Source organism: Leptonychotes weddellii, chromosome 6 (assembly GCF_054177405.1).
Source record: "Leptonychotes weddellii isolate Sample4059 chromosome 6, ASM5417740v2, whole genome shotgun sequence".
NCBI classification, from domain to species: domain Eukaryota; kingdom Metazoa; phylum Chordata; class Mammalia; order Carnivora; family Phocidae; genus Leptonychotes; species Leptonychotes weddellii.
In genome coordinates this window covers 124,644,276-124,668,555 of record NC_138374.1, presented here as the reverse complement: position 1 = coordinate 124,668,555, position 24,280 = coordinate 124,644,276, and the positions used below count along the sequence as shown (strand labels likewise).

The following is a 24,280-nucleotide window of genomic DNA, read 5'->3' as shown; positions in this document are numbered from 1 at the left end:
AAGAATGTCAGGACTGGAAAACACCACAACCTGAAGGTCTTCAGATAGTCTCATTCTTAGAATGGAAAGAAACCATCTCCTCATCTTCCAAACTCTCGACCTACAGCTTTTTTTATGAGCCAAGTCTGGTTTCACTCTCTCCTGACTCAGGAGAACAAATACATAATTACCACTCTTCCAACCAAAGTTAATATTTCTATCTTTACTCTAGATTCTATCCGTTCTCCTGCAAGAGCTTGTGCTACAAATTTTCCCCATTTTGTTAGTTCCAGTGTTCCTTCTTCATTGGCTCTTCTCCCTGAACATCTGAAATGGTTGGGCCTCATTTATTTTAATTTTTTTTCCTTTTGACTTTGAAAATTCTTCCTTTGTACTTCCCTTCCTTTCATAGTCTATTGCACTGAAAGTAATTACTCTGGTTATTTCCCCTTTTATGTTATCATATTTCAGTCCTCAAAACTACTATACATTATGATTCCTACTCCTACCACATTCCACGACAGAACCTTCTAATGTTGCCAGTGATCCCTGCATTTTCTAGTCTAATAGATAATTTTCAGTCCTTATCTTATTTGATCTTCCTCTATCATCCTTTTTTTCTTAAAATATTCTTCCCTACTGATTTTCCAAAATACTAGTTGCTCTTGATTTTCATTAAATCCTTATGGTTTCTCCAAGAAGATCATTGTCAACTTAAGGAATTATATCTACTCTACCTTCCTCTTAAAACGTTGGTCTGGCTGAGGACTCTATACTCTCTCACCGTTTCTTTTCACTGCTTTTACACTAACTAGATGATCTTATTTATCTTCTCATTAACCTTTTCTATTTTACTGGCCTATCTTTATGTTTGACTGCCTCAAAAAAAAGTTTCTTCTGGATGTTTTGTAGACATCTTAAACTCAGTATATTTAAAATTGGCCTCATTCTTCACTGACAATGATAATATCAAGTCTTTCTTCCCTAATGCTTTCCATATTGTGATGGTGGTAAAACACACCCATGCAAGAAAGAGCAAGAAGGTATCCTTGACTTCCTTTTCATTCATCTAACACATTCAGCTATTTGCCAGGTCCTGCTGAGGTTTTACAAGCTGAGTTGCTTTTAAAAATACCTTTTTGTCTGAGTTTTCACTGTCTTCACCATTGTTACCTGTATTTCAATGGTTCTCATAATTTTTCTCACAACCATAGTGATTCCCTAATAGGTTTCTCCAGTTACAGTGCAGCTTTCATTTCCTAGGAAGTATGAACTTCCTAGGACTGGTAGGGTAAACTTTCAGCACAAGATAATAGTGGAAAGAATATAGTCTTTGGTGTCAGCCAGACAAGAGAAAGATGTACGTTTTCCGTATCACTCAAAATCCTCCAAAACCTTGCTTCTACATACCTAGTGGGACTCTTTCTAACTCCCCCCACCATAATTTAGTCTTTTTTTTTCTAAACCTAATTAGCTCGTACATGTCCCCATGCCGCTGAATGTGTTCATCTCCCTGTGTTGAAGGATTCTCCATGAACCTTACATACTTCTAAAAGTCATAATTTCAATCTTTCCCAGTTCTGAGGGAACAAAATATATATCCTTTCTTTGTTGCCATTGCACCCAATTATTCTCTCGGTTATGGTATTACCCCAGATGTTTGCCTCTGCTGTTGGATGGTGTGATTCTTAGGAACAGTTTTTATCTTATAGCAGCAGATTCATGGAACATAGTGGGGGACTCAATATTTATTGAATGAATAGATACATGACTGCTTATCCAATGTACTTCACAAAAAATGATATTTACATAGAAAAAGTAATAATTTTTATCTGGAATTACTTAATTTCATTTGCCATGATTGATCTCAAATTTTTAAGTACCCTATTTTTACTGGTTTGAGTTCTAACAAAATAAAAACCTAGTAGATAAAATAATTGTCATGTAACATTTTGAAGGGAAACATATGGAGGCATTTCCTTTACCATGAAAATTTGGGTGAAATATATTTGTATTAGAAAATGACACCTCAATCTAAAAGAATACACATAGAAGCAATTACATTAGTTAGAGATTTAGAATAATAAAACTGAAATATTGAATCAAAATCCATCTTACAAATTTGAAATGGAGTTCACCAACCAGTTAAAATAAGCTTAATCAGGCTTGACATTTCATTTTCTTATTGTCTTGTCATATTTTTCCCCAAATTAAATTGATATATGAAGTAGTATTTTCTCATTTTCTAAAAACTCAAGTAAAAATAGAGTTATAGTTCAAACTATTCTCTTCAGTCATTCAGTCACTTATGCCAGGGTTTAATCTTTTACCTGTGTTGCACACAAAAAAATAAAGTTTTTACCTACATTATGTTGTATCACACTGTATAATCATTACTGGGTATGAATTTGTTTGACTCAATACAACATTCTTCATGTCAATTATAAGGTTGCAAAGTACTCCATTATATGTTACTCCAGTCCCACGTAGAATAAAGTGGAACATTTTTATAGAGTGCTTTCAGGGAAATTTGTTGCTTTTCTTCAAGAAATTGACCTTCTGCTCTCTCCCAAACTGCCATTCTGCAGCCTTTTTATATACCTATTTTCTTTTTTAATGTGAAATACAGATGGAACTGAAGAGTGGAATATTGAGCTTCCGGTTAAATACCAGTCTTTCCTTCACACAAGTGGATCTAAGGCTTGGGCTGTCCTATTGTGATGGAAAGTGGAATAAAGTGATTATTAAAAAGAAAGGTTCCATCATATCAGCAAGCATGAATGAACTGACAGAGCGTGTGTCACAGTCCAGAGCCCAGCCACTGATGGTGAATTCCCCCGTCTATGTGGGAGGAACCCCACAGGAGCTGCAGGACTCTTATAAAGACCTGAGTTTGGAACAAGGTAAAGTCCATCTGGAGAAATCCCCAAATAAATACACCTCTGGTCCTACCGGGTTTTAGTGGTTTTGTGTTTTAAGATATAGCAACAGAGTCAGTTTGGAAGCAATACCTACCCACCCCTTTTTGGAAGCTCTAAAAAAAAAATCAGAATGTTTCTTCAAATAGTTTGGTATGTTGCCCTTAAGACTATGCCCTCATGCCTACTTATAATCAATATACTTATTTTAACTTGTCTTCAGCAAATATAATTGTAATTTATGTATATATTTCTTCATGTGTTTTCTGGTTCTTCCAGATACTGATCATTATCTGTATTCACAGATGAAAAACATAGATTAAGTTGGTGTGCACAACTAAGGAAAATGGCATTAAATTCACTGGGATTTTTTTCTGATATAACTGCTAATTGTCTCTGCATTTCCATGGAGCTATCCTATAGCAAAGCACATGAAAGGGTGGGTTTAATTGACTTTTAAACATACTGGTGAAAAATCTATATTTCATTTATTATTAATAACCACAAATGAAATAAAAAGTGCATGAGTGCATGACTTATAACTAAAGCAAGCATTTAACTCATATAATAAATTTGAACATAATCAGAGAAATTAATTCAAAAAGGCTAACAGTAGCTGAATGTATGCTGTGTGCAGAATTCATTGTTCTGAAAGGTTTACATGAGAATAAGCGGGTCAGCTCTTCATAACAAGCCCCTGTGTTCAGTATTATTATTTAAATCCCCATTTTACAGATGAGGAAACTGAAGAGCAAAGTAACCTGCCCAAGGTCACATGGCCAGTAAGCAGATAGCAAGCCTTTCTGTCTCAGGCAGCCTGGTGTCAAAATCCACTCTCCTTATTATAAGCAAGTGTTTCTTTTAAGGGGAATTGGCCAGTGTGCCTTTTCTACAAATTGGGGAAAGCACAGAAACTTTAGTTTCTGAAACTTAGTTTGTGACTAAGCATGCTCCCATGTAGAAAATGTTCTCTACATATTTCAAAATCTATGTACCGCGAATGGTTAAAATTTCCATGAAGCAGTCTTTGCCTATTTGGTAAGTACATAAAGATTTAAATGCCTTTGAATAGAAAATATATGGCAAGCTCTAAGGAGACTTTTAGAAGGGTCCTAGTAAGGAGTTAATGAATATCTGGGGTGTAAGACAGTAATGACATTTTCAAGGCACTTAAGATGTAACAGCAGCTAAAAATATTACATTCGTATAAGGGCTTCTCCGGGTTTTCAGGTTTCTGAGGTTAGAAAGAACTTGAAAACCCTTTGTATGAGCAAGATTACTTGATCCTACTTACATCTAGGAAAAAATCCCCTGCATATGTGCAATTATACTTTGGAAAAGTACACAAAAACCCATTACTATGATGGGCATAGAGACTTGGCTTTAGCCAAATTTTAACTGTAATTATAAGACGATCATGATAGAAGTTTAACACATCAACATAAACCCAATGAGGATAATTCAATCTGCCCTATGACTAAGTCTATGATACTGAAAGATATTTTATTTATGGGTAATACTAAATTTTTATCATTGTGGTATCATACATATCAGTGGTTCTCAAGCCACTGATAAAATATTGAAGTATAGTTTTGGGAACATAGTAAGAACTCAGTAAAATGAGCTGTCATTATTATTACTATTCAAGATACATTAGAATCTCCTGGAAAGGTTATTAAAAATTCAGATTTTATGACCCTATTCCCTAAGATTCTGACTCAGATGCTTTGAATGATACTAATCTATATAGGTAACTTCACGTTTTATACAGTGATCAGGAGAATAGTCACCATATGGGGCTGCTGCCTGTATGTAGTAATATGCAATTAAAATTAGTCATGTTCACTTATTGTAATTTTTTTCAATCCACTCTCAAATGGTCTTAAAAATGTTCTGTGCTTCTTAATTAGCACCTTTTTTCAGAGGCTTTACTTTGTGGTCATATTAGTGCTATTTTTTTCGTATCCATTAATGTTGTAATCTTCCTTTGAATCAAATGCAAATTAGCTTTCCTCTGTAGTTTGGAAATGCTGGGCAACCTAATTTGCTGAAGATGTGTCACCTCAGATCATGGGCATTTACCTTAGAACTACCACTTGAGACTATCACTTACCTGCAGGTTGGGGGCGATGGGGCTGTGGCTCATGGGATCACAGATTATGCTCTGACCCAAGCCCTGTGGGGAGAAGGCACGAGTAGGGGCTGGAAGCCAGCCTTCCTACCAGCCAATGCCCCCATGTTGGGCTGCCTCCACCAGAAAGGCTACTGTCTTTCTGATTTGTCAACTTAGAATTCTGGGCCACCTTTTATTTATTTAGAGGCCTGGGAGTGGGGAGTCATTTTTGATTCTCAAAAGCAAGCAAAGGAGGCATCTCCATTTTTCCCACAGATAGGCCCTTTCCCCTCTTCCTATCCTAACACCCCACTCAAATTTTGAAGGTAATTGAAGAGTACTTCTGGTGGAAATCATTCTGGTGGTGCAGAGTTGGAAGAATGGTGACTTGATTTGACAAAAATCTCTGTCTGCTTTAAGATAGCACAGTGAGGACCACACACTAGAGCTCAGGATTCTTCACCTCCAAGGCCTGAGGCTGGAGTACCACTTCCTAAGGAGGAATAATATTTAAAAACCTTACCCGATGACTCTCTGTACCTTTTTCTTTATCTCCAGAACGAAGGCAGACTACCTCTGTGGCCTTTCCCAAATTTAAAATTCCATCCCGTGAATTAATTTTTAAGACGTTTCTTTTTTTATTTTTAATTCTTAAAATTGTAGTAAAATATACATAAAATTTACCGTCTTAGCCATTAAGTGTAGTTCAGTGGCATTAAGTATATTTTGCTGTGCAATCATCATCACCTTCCATCTCCGGAACTCTTTCCATCTTGCAAAGCTGAAGCTCTGTGCCCTTTGAACAATAATGGAACTTTCCTTGTAACAGCACTCAGGTGTTTGCCCAAGCCACATTTTCACTGTTTGCATTTTGTTGTTAGGGAAAGTGGGGTACAGAGAAGTTAGGTAACTGAACTCCAAGCCATCGGAAAATTACTGCTGGAAAAGAAATCAGAATTCTTAACTTCTGAATTTTCAAGCAGATGCTTTTATATTGAGCTTCATTGCTTTTATTTCAACTCAGCCAACTTATTGAGTGTCTACTGTGTGTTCAAGATAGATGAGCAGTATTGATCAGTCGGGCCTGAGGGAACGTGAATACGAGCAAAGACATTTTAAAAGGAACTAGGCTACAACTTAATATGTTAGAAGACATAATAAAACATCATATAAATGCTGAAGAGAACAGTATGGTCATTGTTACTATTAGCTTATTTTACTGTTAGGCATTGCATTATGTTTTATTTTCTCTTCCTGCTGATGTGCTTTAATCTTGAAAAGAGCGAAGCATGTGTTTGGGGCCTTTCAAACTTGACGGTATTTTGTTCAGAAAGAGCGTGTGTGTGCACTAGCTCAAACTCAGTCTGTCTCTTCTTTGACAATTTTGTGCAGTGTTCTGGGCAGAGTGCTGCCAACCCTCATTGAGTTGATCTCTGTTTACACAAAATAGCATGTAATTCAGAGCCACGGCTGCTTCCTGGCTGACTGGATGCCCTCTGGCCCTCTAACAAAAGAGCAGTGCATACTCTTCATCCGTTTCTTCCACATTCCCTGGTAAACTTCCCAGAACTCCACTGCACTGTGGTCATTCTAAAGTCGACTGGGTAGAATACACGTTCCGAAAAGCCTCCGGATGTTGCCATCGCCAGAGCTGAATTTGCTCCCTGTCATACTACTGTGAGCATAAAACTGGTGACCATTGTGTAGAGTCAAAATTATGGAACTCAGTGAAAATGATGGCACATAGTAATAGTTCCTCTGTATGCTGATTTAACTGGGACTTAGTTCTATAACTCTGAAATGATTCTAACCGAGTTCATGTCACTATCTCAGGATTCCAGTCTATTTTGAAACTACATTCTCCCTCCTGCTATCTTGCACAATAATCCTCAAAGGGTGTTTTTCCCTCAGTGAGCTTGTTGAGTAATTGTGCTCCTCCAAATCTTATTTTTAGCACTAAAACGATGACTTACATAGGTGACTGAATTTTCCAGAATTGAGGGACATGTGGCTACCCCTCTACCATAAGGTCTAATTGCCTACATTTTGTTTCGTAAGAATAAACAGAATGAGAAAATGTGGGCCTAAAGAAGCATAATAAATACTTCCAGTTGCACATAATCCAGCTGAATTATAATGATCACCTTATATATTTTTTCAGGATAACATAAATCTGATACCTCCTCGTGACAACTTAGCCTGGTAAAAAGCAGAAGGAGGCATGAAGGATTTCCCAGCTGAGACTCAGAAGTTTAAATATTGTCTCCACAGCAACCCCCACACCTCATCAAAACGTAGTACTGCCGAGGACAGAAATGATTGGTAATTAACGACTCAAGCCTTTTATGTGATATTAATCCCTTACTATTTGCTAGGTTTCGGTGGCTGCATGAAGGACGTTAAATTTGCACGGGGTGCTGTCGGTAACTTGGCAACTGTGTCCAGCGGTGCTGTCAGAGTCAATCTGGATGGATGCCTATCAACTGACAGCGTTGTTAACTGCAGGGGAAATGACTTCATCCTGGTTTACCAGGGAAAAGAGCGGAGTGTTTACGAGAGTGGTCTGCAGCCTTTTACAGGTACTGTGGAGGTGCTCTAAATTAAATGTCACGTGTCTCCCACTTGTCGCCTCTTCCCTCCCTGCCAGCCCACTGCTAGTCTGTATGAGGAATATTTTAATCTTTCTGCTTCTTATTTCCATTTAAGAATACCTGTATCGAGTGATTGCCTCACACGAAGGAGGTTCCGTATACAGTGATTGGAGCCGGGGCCGTTCAACAGGAGCAGGTAAATAGTGTTTCTCTTAAAGTGGATACGTGCACACGCATGCACACGTTTGTGCGTACATGTCTGTACATGTAAGAAAAAGAAAAGACTGTATTACCCTGAAGCAAGTAGTGGGATTGTAATCTTAGGACAGAGCATGCGTTGGTTTGCAAATGTCAATGGCTAAAATGCTGAGGAGGTCGGTGTTTTGATTCCTCATTTATTTAGTAAGTGGTCACTCAGGCTCGATTCTTTCCTCTTCAAATGCAGAAGGAAGGAGGTTCAAGTTGTCTTAAGGATTTGATAGGCCTGTAATGTATCTAAGGACAGGAAACTTGTACAGACTGCATAGAACCCAGGAAGCTAACGTCAGGATTGATTACCATTGGGCAGGGCGGCACCCTCTTGCCTCTCTGCCACAGGGGGGACATCTGAAACCTGTACCCTGGTCGGAAGCAGATGTGTCTTTTATCACATCGTGGCAGATGTTTGCCATGGTGGTGACTATTAGGATCTTCGAATGACTCTCCCAGGATAGAAATTGCTGATTGGTCTAAATTTCTTTGAGTTGAAGGGGAAAAGCACCAGGAGATAGAATGTATTAGATTGAATCTCAGACAACCGATTTATAAATGCTCTGGACTTCTCACAGTGACCACAGCATCTTTTCACGTGATACCATCACAAGAAGACATTCATCATGAAAAATTTTGTGAATCAGTAGCTTTTTACCATTTGGGGTCAAACGGTCAGAGAGTCAAATACATTTCATAAGACTGCCATGTATGTCTCTCGAAGGAAGTTTATCCATAACAAGTCAGAGTTTGTCTAAAGGTGTGTTTTTCACCAAGATATTCTCTCATTATTATTATTTTTTTAAGATTTTATTTATTTATTTGAGAGAGAGAATGAGAGACAGAGAGCACGAGAGGGAGGAGGGTCAGAGGGAGAAGCAGACTCCCTGCCGAGCAGGGAGCCCGATGCGGGACTCGATCCCGGGACTCCAGGATCATGACCTGAGCCGAAGGCAGTCGCTTAACCAACTGAGCCACCCAGGTGCCCGATATTCTCTCATTATTAACCAGGGGCTACTAACACAGACAGCTTTTGAGACATGTTCTTGATGTAAGATAAATAAATACTGAGATGGGCTACTAAGAATAATTTTCAAAGCTCTTTGCCTATAGATTTTCCAGAAGAGGACAACCTGACACTTTTCCAGGATGATTTAAATGGTCATCTATTTATAGGCAAGACAATGAGCCGAAAGATCTCTTAAAATCCTTTCCAACTTCAGAGCTTGGAGAAAGCTATGATATAAAATATTCATTTGTTACTGGCGTATCCTCTGCCCCTATTTAGCCTCCTCTACTTTATTAACAAATACACTCTAAAGCCTGCTTTCAGTCTCAGTCAGCGGTGTAAATAGGTGTCTAGAAAGTGCATTGCTTACATAGCTTAATAGGCCCCATTTTGAGTATCACCGAGAAAGTATGCAAATAGAGCTCTGAATTTATAGCAATGATCTGACCACAAAGTCTTATGCTATAAATCCATATTTACAATCTGACCACAACACTGAGCAGCTACATGCTCCCAAGGGTTGGAGAATAATTGCACTATTTAATTATTTTTGAGTCAGTTTTGTTCTGTCCCTTATGAGAAGGCCATCTGTTAGACAGCACTGTACTTTGCCCTGTACCACATTTCAGAACTAATAAAATCAACATCACTCCCGTTGTCCCTTTGCTTGCATCTTGATTGTGTGGCCTGTGGGTTTTCCGTAGGTGCCCATGGTGTTTTAACAGCACAGACAGTGGTTCTCCGCACCCTCTATTTTCACATTGTTTCCCTTGAAGCTGCCCTATTATATTGGTCTGAACAGTAAAGTCAGAGAAGGAGGATATTTGATGTGGGAAAACTAGAGTGATCCTCCATCGACAGGGCTCAGGAGTCCGCAGGCAGAGAGAGCCAGCCTCTCATCCATCATCCTGCCATGGAGTTTCTTGGGTTTTTATCAGTGTTCCCAGAGCAGTCGGCTGTGATGAAGTTGTTACTGATCAGAACTGTAGAAATCTCTAATAAATAGTTAAAGGTTATGGATTTTTAAAATTAGGGGACGCGGCTTGCGAGTGAGGTTTTGCGGCTCCTTCCAACTTCCTCATTTTGTGTTATTGTTTCTGAGATACTCTGAAGGAAATATCTCTGAAAGTGATTTTGTGTAATCTCAAGGGTGCCAGTTCCTCTACCCCCAAAAATGCAATTAGGAATGTATCCTGTATATCATATCTGGTAGAACTTTGCTTTTTCAAAATTAATTTGAAAAACAATTGAATTTGGAAAATTAGATCAGACGTTCAAGTGTAAGACAATCACATTTGTGATATTTTTGGCTGATACACTGAAGATATAAAAGTGTCAAACCACTATGTATAATAACAGTCTAATTATCGTGCTTCAAAGGGGTACATCATTATATTGTTTGAACCTGTTATCTGCCTACCATCCACCTCCTTCTTTATGAGTGATGTTTAAAACATGTCTGGTACATCAAATGTTTTTGGAAAACCTGGACTAGACTTGAAAGAACATTATGTCGATGGAGTTTTGATGGTTTTGAAATATCGCTTAAACTGAATGGCTCAAGATGTGCAGTCATATTAAATCAATGCTGAAAAGTTACAACTCTAATTAATTGTATTTATGCTAATGGTTGAGTCTGATTTACTGTGGCCATTAAAAGTGAAGAATTGGGGCAATAGTCTTCTGAGAACGGCCATTTTCCCTGTTTTCTCCTTTTATTCTTTCACAGCTCCACAAAGTGTGCCAACTCCCTCAAGAGTCCGCAGCATAAACGGATATAGCATGGAGGTGACCTGGGATGAACCTGTGGTGGTGAGAGGTGTAATTGAGAAGTACGTTCTGCGGGCCTACAGTGAGGATGCCCCCCGTTCACAGCACATGCCCTCTGTCAGTTCTGAGCTTGTCAATACCAGCACCCTCACAGGTAAAGGTGCTTCCTTAAGGAGTAGATTTTTTAATATTCTGCTTTGATTTTAAATAAAAACATTCTTCAAGGGTCCCCCCACCCCCAAAACGGGCTATTCATATATTTTGCCCGATTAAAAACAGCAAGAACCATCTAATGAGATGGAAGCTTATATCTACCTAGGATGAAGAGGATAATTCTATAATGTTAATGGGCTCTTATGGATAGCTTCCTCACAAGGTTGATACCCTCTCCTCCCCAGAAGATAAGGTCACAGGTGACTCTAGCCCTTAAACACTCCATACACCTCCTGTGGGGGTCCTATGTATACTTACAGGACCAGCTTACCTGTTTCACCATGCAAAAATGTACTCTTTGGGACTAGCCCAAGTTCACAGCACCATTATTTATTGGAAAATTGTTGATTAAACCTAATTATGTCAAGGTAGAGGAGTATGAGAGCACCATCAGTTTGACTGGCAAACCAGTGAATCAATTTCTCACGGGGCACCATGCCAGCCATGCAGAACGTCTGCAGGGCACCATGCTCGTACATCGCACACGTGCCCATAGTCAAATGCATGCATGTATAATAAGGCAGCAGCTTCCAGCTTCCTGAGATGTTAAAGCACATTTAAATGGAAAGCCAGATTTAAGTCTTTGACCAAAAAAAAAAAAAAAAAGTAAAATGCATCAATAAATTTGATAGAAAAAAATTTCCTGGGGCGCCTGGGTGGCTCAGTCGTTAAGCGTCTGCCTTCGGCTCAGGTCATGATCCCAGGGTCCTGGGATCGAGCCCCGCATCGGGCTCCCTGCTCAGCGGGAAGTCTGCTTCTCCCTCTCCCACTCCCCCCTGCTTATGTTCCCTCTCTCGCTGTATCTCTCTCTGTCAAATAAATAAAATATTTAAAAAAAAAAAAGAAAATTTTCCTGTCAAAGAATTTTATAACTTGAAAAATTATATGCATTATAGAGTAGCCTTTATTATCTTTCAGTATCTATTGGTCAACCCCATCTAGCCTTTACTTCCTTCTTTAGATCCCTTAGAAACTACCACACAAGTCTAAAACCAACTGAACAAAATTTCACATCTTCCAGTTCCTTCTTTCCTATTTTACCCACCTTATGAAACCCAACCCGATGAAGGCCACGGTTTGCCTTTGCCTGGGCTGCACATTAAAGCTACGTGGGCTGGAGAAAAAAAAACAAACAAAAAAAAACCCGAGCAGTTTGTCACTACAATTTCTCAGTCCTCATTTTCAAATGGGCAGTCAGTAATGATGTCAACCCTACCACATTTCTGTAATAAGCTCCTTCTCCTATCCTCCTCATTCAATATTTTAGATTTTTCGAAACCGTCTAAATGCTAACCTCTCCTCTTCCAACTCAACTGATGGTCTTATGTATTAGATCTTCCTAGACACCCGAGAAGAAACAGAATCTATCCTATAGGATTTCTGTTACTATTACTAGCAAACATATATATTAATTGCATTTTTCTGAGTGATAGGGTTGTTATTAGGGGTTAAATGCTGTAATGTTTGCTAAAACATTTAAAATTCTTTTTGGTACATTATAAGCATTTGCCATCATTATTATCTTCATTTTTTACTTTTCTCTTTACTTTTCCTTGTTTTTACAAGGCTTTCCTTATCCTATAAAAAATAAAATCTTCAAAAGTCCTTTGGACCCCAACTCTTCCTGCCTTTTCAGAGATGTGACTGGTAGCTCTTCTCTCCCTCCCAATCATATTTTAACCTCTCTCCACAATCGTAGTTCACAAGCTGTGGCCCCAGGACCAGCATCAACAGCATCACCTGAGACCCTGTTATTAATGCAAATTCTCCAGCCCACCCACACGTGCTGAATCAGCAACTCTGGAGGCAGAGCTCAGCAATCCTTGTTTTATTTTTTTTTAAAGATTTTATTTATTTATTTGAGAGAGAGAATGAGAGAGAGCACATGAGACGGGGGAGGGTCAGAGGGAGAAGCAGACTCCCTGCCGAGCAGGGAGCCCGATGCGGGACTCAATCCCGGGACTCCAGGATCATGACCTGAGCTGAAGGCAGTCGCTCAACCAACTGAGCCACCCAGGCGCCCCTCAGCAATCCTTGTTTTAATAAGCCCTCCTCATCTGATACTGAAGCATGCCAAAGCTGGAGAACCATTGCCCAGATGGATTCTTCCCAGGATCATTCAAACTCGATCAACTCCCATTGTTAAACATAAACAGACTTAAGCCAATTATTAAAAACCTTCCCTTATCTAAATTCCTTTCCAACTATGGCCCCCTCTCTCCTCTTTCCAAACTTGCTTCTAGCAAGAAGTATTAATGGATGTTGTCCCCAGTTCTTCACTTTATGGGGCTTCTGCACACTTGCCTTGCTAAGGACACCAACAACTTCCATATTTACCTTTCTAAAGAACACTTTGCAATCCTGGTCTGGACTGCTCAACAACATTCTACATAGTAGATTTCTCACCATTTCTTGAAGTATTTCTTTGCTTCAATGACTCTTCTGTTTACCTCCCAGTTCTCAGCCCCTTTATTCAGTGTCCTTTCCTTACTCCTTCTGAAACTCAACTCTACATTTTGGAGAACCTCTGGGTTTAGACCTGGAATCTTTCACTCTTTCTGTTTTTCTACAGTCCTGTTCCAGGAACCTCATCAATTCCCACAGCATCAAATACCATAAAGATGGTACTGACTCCTCAGTCCACATCCCACCTAGATCTCCAAATGTGTGCATTCAACAGGCATTTGGAAAGATGGACATTCCTAATAGATGCCTCATAATCTCTGAAATGACCATATCCAAACCTGAACTCCTACTCTTCCTGCAAACCCGGTATCAATAAATGTCACCTCCAGACACCCAGTTAATCAAGCTTGGGAATTTTTCTCAACTTTTCATATTCTCTTCATGCCTCTTATCCATGTTTTTTGACTGATTTTCCAAACTATGTGTTAAATTCATCTATCTCTCCCCTTATCTGCTGTCTAAGCCAAACCACTACAATCTCTTACCTGGACAACTGCAGTCCTATTCTTTCCCACTAACCCCACCCACCGTAAGTCCATCCCACAAAGCAACCAGACATCCTGTCCCTCTCCTCAGAATCCTTCAGTTGTTTTCCACTACTTCTCTCCAAACCTCATTTTGTCTCACTCTCCTCATTTTCTGGGCTTCCAACTTTTGCTTTTATAATTAATACGATTTTTTTTTAAGTCCATATGTAAATCTTTGAGGGAATTCCTGACAGTAATGGTAACATAGATACCTCAAAATGGAACAACTGGGTCAAAGGCTCTTAAGACATTATACATTCTTGCAAGTTGAAGTCAAGCAGACATTGGTACAAACTTGGCTACCTAACCTCCCTGAACTTTGGGGAAGTTATGTGTCCTTCTGGACCTTTCTTTAATGTCTTAACCTATGAAATGAGAGAATAATATTTACCTTGGAAGAATATTAAAAATATTAAGTATTATGATATTCTAGCTATAATGCTTTTTAGCTATGTAAACTTGTACAAATCAGTTAATACCTGTGTGCTTCTGATTCCCTATAAATCAATGGGAATGAAATAACTCCCTACTTTATAGAATAGCTATCAGGATCAAATGAATCTATATATATGTAAAGCACACAGAACAGTACTTCTTGACACATGGATTACACTGTATAAGTATTAGCTATCAGATATTTTTAAAGTGGGTAGCACAATGCTTAACATATAATAATTTCTTAACAAAGGACAGTTATTTGTATACTGCCAAATATATGTCAAAAAGGCTGTACAAAATATACTTACATGAGTAAGCACAATGCAAGAGTGTACATTTCATTTCATCCTAGTTGAACAAGTTTTTTTAGAGTTTAAAAAAAAACTTCGCAATTTTTCAAAATATATCAGAATATGGTTTTAATTTGGTTTATTCGATTACTAGAGACATTAAGTATTTTCAGTGTCTACTGGTCATTTGTACTTCTTTTATGACATTCCTAGAAAGTTTCATTGTCAATTTTTCTATTGGAAGACTCACATTTTCCTCTTGGTTTAAAATATCTCTTTACATATGAAGAATATTATACTTATGTTTGCCTTATGTGTTGCAACCCTCATCATTGCTCATTTTTCTTTTATTTTTTATTTGCATTTTATTTAAAAAAATTTTCTATAGTTAATATAATATTTTTAAATTTTTTTGTTAATTTTCTGTGGGTAATTTGAAAAAAAAATCCATACTCTCCTTTCAGGGTAGACTAGTATTTGTTTATATTAAATATGCCATATTGATGATATATAACGCATATTTTCTGAATTAGTAATTCTAAATTTGAAGTAAAATCATATCAGAAACTGGGAACAGAGAGGTTTTACAAATTATACCAGCCTCTCCTAAGATTCTGAAGGATAGTCAGAGGAAAATAACTCCCTCAGACTGAAAACCAGTACAATATATTATTGGATCTTGCTATAGGGCATGTCAATCATGTGAACGGTGTACAGAGAAAATAAAATTAGAGAACCACTGACCAATTATTATTTATTTTTATATACTCATTCTGTAAAAAAACTAAGAAAAAGTCTCAACTATCAATGCAATTCTGTTAATTTCTCTTCTGGAAACATGCTTTTTCTTTGTCTTTTCCTTTTTCTTATTACTTTACATTCATTATTTGTATTTTAATGTTCAAAGTCACATTTTTTAGTTATATCTCTATAAATAGAATCTAGTTTGATTTAGTTTTATATTTAACTTGAAATTGAATTGGGAGTTTAGCTCATTCACATTTATTTTTATAATTCATACAATTGCTCTTATTTCTGCCATCGTATTTCATGCTTTCCAGTTTTGTTATTGTTTTTTAATACTTTTTAAAACAATTCTTTTATTTTTTGTTCTTGCCTGTGTGGACTATGAATTCTTTAACTCTTTTCTCTCAAAGGGTTCTAAGGGTATATCTGCTGTCCACAATTGTGAAGTAAACAGACAAGGATGTATGTAGGAAGTAATCTTAAAGATTATAGAGCATTTAACGGTAAAGAGAAAAGAATACCAGAAAGTGAGGTAGGGGTAAGGAAGTAGAGTCAGAGAGCTGGATTTGGTGGAGACGCGAGGGGTGTGGAAATTGGATAGTGGCAGCTGTTTTGTCATTTGGTTGGGATAACAAGGTATTGAGAGAGGAATGTAAGTAAAGTAGATCATGACCAGTTTGCGATTGATCTTAAATTAATCCCCCTTTAGCATTTCTGAAGTGACTTTGGTGAGACTGTAATGTTTACTTTTGGTTGTTAAAGTGGTATTTCTTTGGCTGAGACAATGCTGGTGCTGGATGCACAAGGTAATTTAGCTTTATTGGTTCACGTAAGATTCTTTACTGATTAAGTTATAGTAAAATGTGTTGGTGTCTTTTCATATATTTCTTTCTGTTATATGCAAGCTCTTTTATTCTTCAGACATGGGTCTTTCTTTGGCTTGGGAAGTTTGCTGTTGTATATGTGATTATTACTTCTGGTAAGAAATAGCAGTTTTCAATCTTGTCTATTTCTGCTGCTCAGAACACAGCTTGTAAAGTCAAATCAATCTAGGGTCAAATTCCAGCTATGTCACTTGTTAGCTGTATGATCTCAGGCAGATTAAAAAACATATCCCTGTATCAGAGTTTCCTCACCTATAAACTTTTATGTTATGGAATTGTTGTGAAGATAAAAAAAAAATGAATTGCCTCTATAGAATATTTTGCTCAGAAACAGGCACATAGTAAATGTTCAACAAATTAATCCTTATCTTTATACTCCTTGGTCTCTGAATTCTAGGTTATGACTTTGTAATTGTTTCCCTTTTCGTTTTCTGATTTTTCATTATTGATTCTGCTCTTTGAACCTTCTAAGGTGATTTTTAAATTTTTCTATCTCCATCTTTTCTATGATCTGCATTTGTTTCTCCTCTCATCCAGCTCACCTGGATTTCTGCCTACCTCTCAGTTTTCTCAGTTTTCATCCCTGTCGTTTACCACTGGCCTTCCATCTCTGGCTTCATGGATTCCAAGTTCTTTTAGATCTTATTAGTAGTATGAAACTGAAGAGTTAAAAATTTTATAGGTTTCCTGAATTCAGTCTTCCCCAGAGCATAATAGTCTATACTTGGAGTTCTATGCTCTCTTCTTCCTTTTGAGTCACAGATGTTCTTCCTGTTGGCTAAATGCACCCCCAACTCCCACATCCACAGCTAAATGTACCCCCAACTCCCACATCCACAGTTCACTGGCCCCATCCCTAAATTTAGCTTCAGACTGAGTGTTTGCTCAGGAAAATTAAATCATTTTCAAATCACCTTACTAGGGACTTAGTTTCTGTTAACAAAAACCTTCACTGGGATTATGCTAGGTCAACTGAGGTAAAATTGCAATAGCCTCATGGCAATATGTAAATCTCAACACTTTTCTCCCCAGTATTTGGTGAAGGAGGCTGAGAACCTGTAGGCATTCTGTACCCAGCTGGGGGTGGGGTTTGCCCTGGGCTCTCCTTCCAGTAGTCCACTTGTTTTTGCCTGGTGTCCTTCCAGGTATTTCTAAATAATTTTTCATTTCATTGGTATTCTTGTAAGACTGTGGTTCTCCACCATGGGTGCACACTGAGCTACCTAGGAAGCTTTAAAAAAATACTGATGCCCAGGCTCCACCTGCAAAGATTCTGATTTTTTGGTTTAGAATGCAGCCTGGGTATTGATATCTTTAATGTCTGCAGATAATTCTCTTGCACAGCTAGCATTGGGAAACACTGTGAAAGGCAGGAGTTTGACACCATGATCAAGTCTCAGTTTTACCCAGAAATGCTTATGGCAACTTTCACCTCCCAACTGAAACTTGAAAATGTAGGACAAGGGCGCCTGGGTGGCTCAGTTGGTTAAGCGACTGCCTTCGGCTCAAGTCATGATCCTGGAGTCCCTGGATCGAGTCCCGCATCGGGCTCCCTGCGCAGCAGGGAGTCTGCTTCTCCCTCTGACCCTCCCCCCTCTCATGTGCTTGCTCTCTCTCATTCTTTCTCTCTCAAATAAATAAATAAAATCTTTAAAAAAAAAAAGAAAATGTAGGACAAAAAAAGATAAATGTCTATATAAAATGATAAAATATTAAAATTAAGTATATAAAATTAGCAAAGGAAAATCATAGGACAACAAAAATTAAGTGCCTGAGTATTGGGAAGAGGTGGGAAATTATGGCCACACAAAATGCAGAAAGCAAAATGGGAAAAAATGAGTATTAACTAAGAGCACCAGAAGAATAGAATAGTGGGACAGAATATTTACCATTCATGAATTTGGCTACCAAAGGATTAAATGAGATAAATCCCAGTAGCAGTGAAGAGTCCAAGGGTTAACAGCCCTACTCAGGAGCAAATGGGCCCCTTTGGGCTACAGGGTCTGGATTCTGTGCCCTCTGAAGGCCAGGGTTCAGAGCAGGGAGTTTTTGAAAGTTCATTTCCTCAGCTGGAGCCTCAGGGTAGAAAGCCCTGCAGTTACCACTCCAGTGTATCTTTAGACTTGTTGCAAAGGGCTCCAATTAACTCTGGTAGCTTTTGCTGATTTTCCCTCCAGCCCTGTTAAGATGCGAAGTTGCTTCCCAGAGAGACAGTCCTGGCATTTCCCTTCAAACCAAGGGCTCCTCAGAAAATGACTTCACAATTTGATTTGAAATTATGTCAAGAATAAGTGGATTCAAGAATCTGCACATATACAATATTTTTTTTCTTTTTTTCCCCTTAAGGTATTAAACATATAAACTTATCTGCATAATTAGTACAGCATTTGGCATAGTGCTAGGGCTATAACTGATACACAAAAAAAGTATTTTCTCAATTTCATTGTTGCATGGCACTGAGCTAAAGCCTAGGAGTTATATATTCCTTCTTCACAATAATAAATAATCATAATTAATGATATTTATTGTTCACTGTAGTTTAGCAGAAGAACTGATCATAATCTTTTAGATTACCCAAATAAATCTAAATTTATGTAGAAAAATAAATGAAAGACATTTTAATTTATAATGCAACTAATATTACAGTTTTTGTCACTAAAATTGGTTCAGTCCTCATATACAATAGACTCTAATCTTCTACTTAAAGAAATTGGGTTGCATGCTGAAGATCTGCCTCGTGGTTTTCTTTCTCTTCTGTAGCCTGATAGTACTAATGAGTGATTCTCAACTCTATTGGTCATAAAGGGATTCCTGGATTGCTTATAAAATACAGATTCTTGGGTCTCCCACACAAGAGTCTGTATATTTGAGCTAAGGTTTGTAAATCTGCATTTGACTGAGTGTTCCAGGTGATTCTCTTGAAGAAGGTCCGTGGATCACATATTAAAGAACACAGGACAAGGAGAACGGTCAGGTGAGAAGGTATCATTTTTCACCGGCTGGGCTTGAATTTATCCCTGTTTTGTTTTCTCCTGGGCCCTTGTTCCAACTGCGCTAGCTTTGCAGGCAGAATAATGCTAAGGGCAAGTGGAGAAATAGAGGCAGTGTTAGTAGGGTCTCTGACCCTTAAGGGCAGTGCTTCTGAAAGTCACCCAAGGAAAATAAGTGAGAATTACTAGAGATCTTGGTAAAATCCAGACTCTGATTCAGTTGATATGGAGATGGGTGTGAGATTCTGGGTTTCTAACAAGGCCAACCCTAGCACCCCCCACCCCATGTGTCCAGTAGAAAGTCAGGGAGCTCAATATTTATATAAGAAACAAATAAACAACAAGTTCGAAATTTCAGGATGCCCATTGGATTTAGTGAAAAAAGATCCCAGTGCAGTTTAGCGTGTGAAATATAATTGTAACCTTGTAGTAGAATCTCATCTGCATGTATTTAAGTTATAAACATTTAACTACATGTGAAAAAAAAAAACCTTTCAAAATAATGTCACAGGCAAAGGATGCTATCTAATCCTGAAATTGCCAATATCTGTTATCTGGGAAGAATGTGCAAATAATTTTAGGATCCCAGTCATTGACAAAAAAGTAAAACTCATTGTTATTCTCATCTGAGAAATCTGCAGAGAAACGACTATAATAAAAACTTCAGGGGCGCCTGGGTGGCTCAGTTGGTTAAGCTTCTGTCTTAAGCTCAGGTCATCATAATCCCAGGGTCCTGGGATGGAGCCCAGGGGAGCCTACTTCTCCCTCTGCCACTCCCCCTGCTTGTGCGCTCTCATGCACTCTCTCTCTCTTTCTCTCTCTCTCTCTCTTCATTAAATAATTAAATAAAATAAAGTCTTATAAAACAAACTTCAATGTTTCTTTTTCTATTCAGTGGGGAATTCTTACTTCACAGTTGTTAAAACTGTCTATGGGTGCTCTTTGTGCAAGCATGTTATTTCTTCATTAGACAATAAGCTCCAGAAGTCAGGTATCATATTTTATGTTTATTTTAAGTCTTGTTCAGTACCTTGCTCAAGGTAGACGATCAAAACACTTTTCTCAAGTGATGAAGAATTAGACAAATGAACAGATGCAGCTTTCTGCTACCACCTCTGTAGTTAATGAAATGTTAATATTGTTATATCCTGCTGAGTTGAGTATTGAACTAGTGGTTCTTCCTGAAGTCTCATCAGTGCTATAGTTTTCTAATTTTAGGAAATAATATACAGAATTATCACAAGTTAAACATATATTTGTAACTTAATATACATATTCCCCATGGAAAAAAAATGTTGGTAGGGTAAACAGAATATAAAAATTAGTTCCCAAACTTATACCTCATACTGGAACTCAAGTGCTATAATTTGCAATTAAAAATAATGGAAACTTATATTGCTATAATGCTGATAATTACACAGAGCTGAAGATATTCATTTATTAGAAACAAAAGCATTATCTACTCTGTTCCAAGCTAGTGCTAGATCCTAACTTTACAACTTGCTTTTATTGTGTTTCTTTCCTAATATATTTTTATTGTGGTAAAATACACATAACAAGCAATCTGCTTTTATACCATGAAAATATGGTCTCTAAAGTAGAATATTATATTTTTTAAAAATCAAAGTTTTACAGGGGAAAGATAATAGAGATGAGTTTTCATTTCTATTTAATTTCACTGAAAGGATCCAAATAACAATGACTTAGACAAGATTAAGTTTTTCTTTTTCCTGGTAATAGATGTTCGCAGTTATCAATGTAGGGGTGGGATGTTCACAGTGCCAGGGACCAATACATGTCCATCTTTTTGTTATGCCATCCTACGGAGGGGACTACTGCCTCATGGTCCAAGATGGCTGCATGAGCTTCAGCCATCCAGTCTGGTTTCCATGCACATTCACTTCAAAGACATACTTCAGAAGTCATTTCCCTACATACTTATGTGTGTACTAGGTATAGTCATGTGACAATGAACTTAACTCTGAATTTAAAAAGTCTGTGAACTAAGTTCATCATCACATGGCTGTAGTTAGCTGCTGAGAAATGGTGTCCTTATTCAAAATGGCCACTTGTCCAGCTATCGTTGTATTGTACTCTGAAAGAAAAGGAGTATCTATCCCAGGAGGGTCCTTCGTGGTCTCTGCCACAGCAAGCAAACTTCAGAAGTAAATTTTAAAAAATCATCTTGATAGTATTATTAAAAGATGAATTTTGAGGAAGTCTTTGCCATTTTTACGGTACCTCATAAATTAATATTCTGCATTTGTAGTTTATTACAAACTATTTCTTTAAATGCAAAGCTTGGAAGAAATGGTCTGAAAAAATGCACAAGACAAAAATATGGCCTATGACATAAATAGTAAAAATAGAAATGATGTAATGTTCCTGCTTAGCTAATGTAGAAGAATTTCATTAGGTAATGCAGTGTTGATGAGTTAATAGCTTTGTCTCACTCTCCTGAATACATAATGTGCCTGAACTACTTGAATATTGTGAAATCTTCAGATAGACCTCTTTACAAGTTACTCATTTTCTTTTATGCAGTAGGACTCTGCAGTGCAGGGTGCGGATTTCTTTTTGGGAACATGTTGTACCGTGGTTAAAAATGATGGTGACATATAAATTTTGCTGCCTAGTGATAATCAACTAGGCACGTTTATAATACTATAGCAGTTGATAGAAATGCTTTAAGGTTGCCAATCAGATTTGATAAAGAAAAAGAATAGTCGCCCCCAAATTTTCTGTTTTCTAACTTCTGGCCATTTATATGTGTATTGCATTTGGGACTAATCAAAAACTTTATATATGTGTGTGCGTATAAATATATATCCATGTCCAATGTTGTACTCAAAAGCACACACATACACACATGCACTGATACAGGATTTCTTATGAATCAGTTTTTATAAGGGAATATTATAGACATACACACTTGCTCATTGTGGGGGATAAGTATGCTACTTTCTGTTTAAACACAGTAGGATTTAGTAATAAATCTGAATCTTTTAACAAATTTTAAGGTGTAATTTTAAATAATTTGCTATAAAAAGTATGCTATTCTTTGTAGTGACATTATTTCAACCCATCGTTTTTCTTCTTGTCGAATGAGGATTTAGGTTGAATAGCAAGAACGATAATTTTGGAGACAGAAGATGTAGGTTCTAATCTCAGCTCTGCTGTTGGACTTGAGTGATACCTTCTACACTCTGCCCTATAGCAGCCCCCCTATACAAGGGATAATAGTATGGGAGGCCCTCTGCAGGGGACCTGGGACTCCCATCAGTAAGGGATGACTTTCATTTCATTCTTTTCTTTTCCCACTGTCTCCTTGCCCCCCTCCCCACTTATTCGAGTCCAATATTTTCTCAGTGTCCTAAAGATTCCAGTGTCGGCCCCGGAGGTTAGATGAAGAGTTAACATGAGCGGATGGCTTCAAACCTAATGTAGAATTAGAATGAAAATGACAGAAACTATAGTTCTTACCACGAAAGCATTGATTAAAAATTTGAAGTTAGATGTAAGCCTGCTGAGAGAATCTTAATTGGGTAACACTTTGAGGTCAATTAAAATCCCTGTTTAAACCCTTCTCAAAGACTGGGATTAGACCCTATATTTTATAAAGAAAATAAAAGAATAAAATTTTTTTCCTATTTGTAAGCATCAAAATCTGTTTAGTTTTTTGATCCAAGGTATATGACTTTCTGTAATCCCGACTAGAAGTTTTAACCAAGATCAGAAAGACCCTTTGAAAAAAATTAAATGCAAAAAAAATTAATTTTCGAGTTTTTAAAGGATAACCATAGGTTTAGGGTAAGGGTGTTTACGCTTCCACTTTTTGGTTAAAATGAAAATTGACTTTCATTTTCTAAATATTAGAGATCCTTAGTCTCATTTAAAATATTACCGAAAAACGCAACAACAACAAATTGCCACCTTCCTAGGCTATTAAGAACCAGAGGAGAAACATCCTGGGTGTGTTTCCAGATCTCTGTTAGACCATTAAATTTTCATCCATATTTAACAAATGTCATTATTCAGTTTCATGGGGTCACTGTGTCAAAATGTCTGTGTTAGAACTTTAATTTATTTTCAGAGGTTCCTTTAAGTGGGCAGGAAGCATGGCATGTTGGATTGATTTACTCTCTTTAATCCATGCACTGGATTGGTTTGCAGCTCAAAACTTATTCTGGGATGTATACTTAAAACATTAGAATTTATCAGCACCGCAGCCGAATCCAACACCAGAAATGTCTCCCTCTCTTCTGCTTTCCTTCCTCTGGTTGGTTTTCTTTTAAAAGGTGGGTTCTTCCATTATGTCTCCAGGTAGCAGTAACAGCCCTGCCTGTGTGGTATCCCTTACCAGATGGCCCTCTTAATAAATGCCTTGCTCTTGCCCACCCTCACTTTCTTGATCCAAATGTGAAATGCCAGCAAATAAATAAGAGCATTGTACTCTGATGAGTTCTCTTGAGATGAAGATACACCCTGGGGAGAAGCAGCTAGAAACAGCTTCTCTGTTTGCTGGACTGCTCCTAATTACTGGTTAGTAGGTAGAAGACACTGTTTGGATAATAGAGAATTTAAAGAGAGAGAGAGGGAGGGAGACAGAGAGAGTCAGGGAAAGAGGGAGTGTGCATATTATTTCAAATGCCTTTGCTAACACGAAAATACTCTTGGATGGTTCGAGTCCACTTGAAATATTGTGCATGATCCTGTGAGGGGAACCCAGACTTTGGTCTCGGGGTACGCAGTTGCTGTGTGCAGATCTCACTGCCAGACTAAAAGTGCAACAGAAATGAGTGGGTAATGAGAGCAGAGCAGCCAGTTCTTTAATTGAATTAAAAGCTGGGTAACATCAATGCAGACACCTGTCCAATTACAGACAGGCCAAGGTGTTTACCATTGCTGTACAAGCGATTCGAAGATGACAGAAATCTTTCCGCCCACAGATTAACATAATGAAGGAGAACAGATTACAGTGGATGCCGGCCAAGCGCCTAGGTTGGCAGCTGGGGGTGGGGTGCGGGAGGGAGGAGGAGTCTGCTCAAGTATGTAAATAGAAACGGGCTTCTTTTTTCTTCTCCGAAATGTGTTTG

At 37.9% G+C, this 24,280-nt stretch overlaps 1 protein-coding gene across 1 annotated transcript in view; it reads left to right on the top strand.

The window, feature by feature from the left end:
- USH2A (usherin) overlaps positions 1 to 24,280 on the top strand; it is a 602,856-nt gene that overhangs the window by 223,655 nt on the left and 354,921 nt on the right. Inside the window, exons 19-22 of the mRNA XM_081823209.1 lie at positions 2,609 to 2,882; positions 7,386 to 7,589; positions 7,717 to 7,797; positions 10,589 to 10,789. Of these exons, the coding sequence (XP_081679335.1) occupies positions 2,609 to 2,882; positions 7,386 to 7,589; positions 7,717 to 7,797; positions 10,589 to 10,789 (760 nt within the window). The remainder of the gene's footprint in view (positions 1 to 2,608; positions 2,883 to 7,385; positions 7,590 to 7,716; positions 7,798 to 10,588; positions 10,790 to 24,280) is intronic.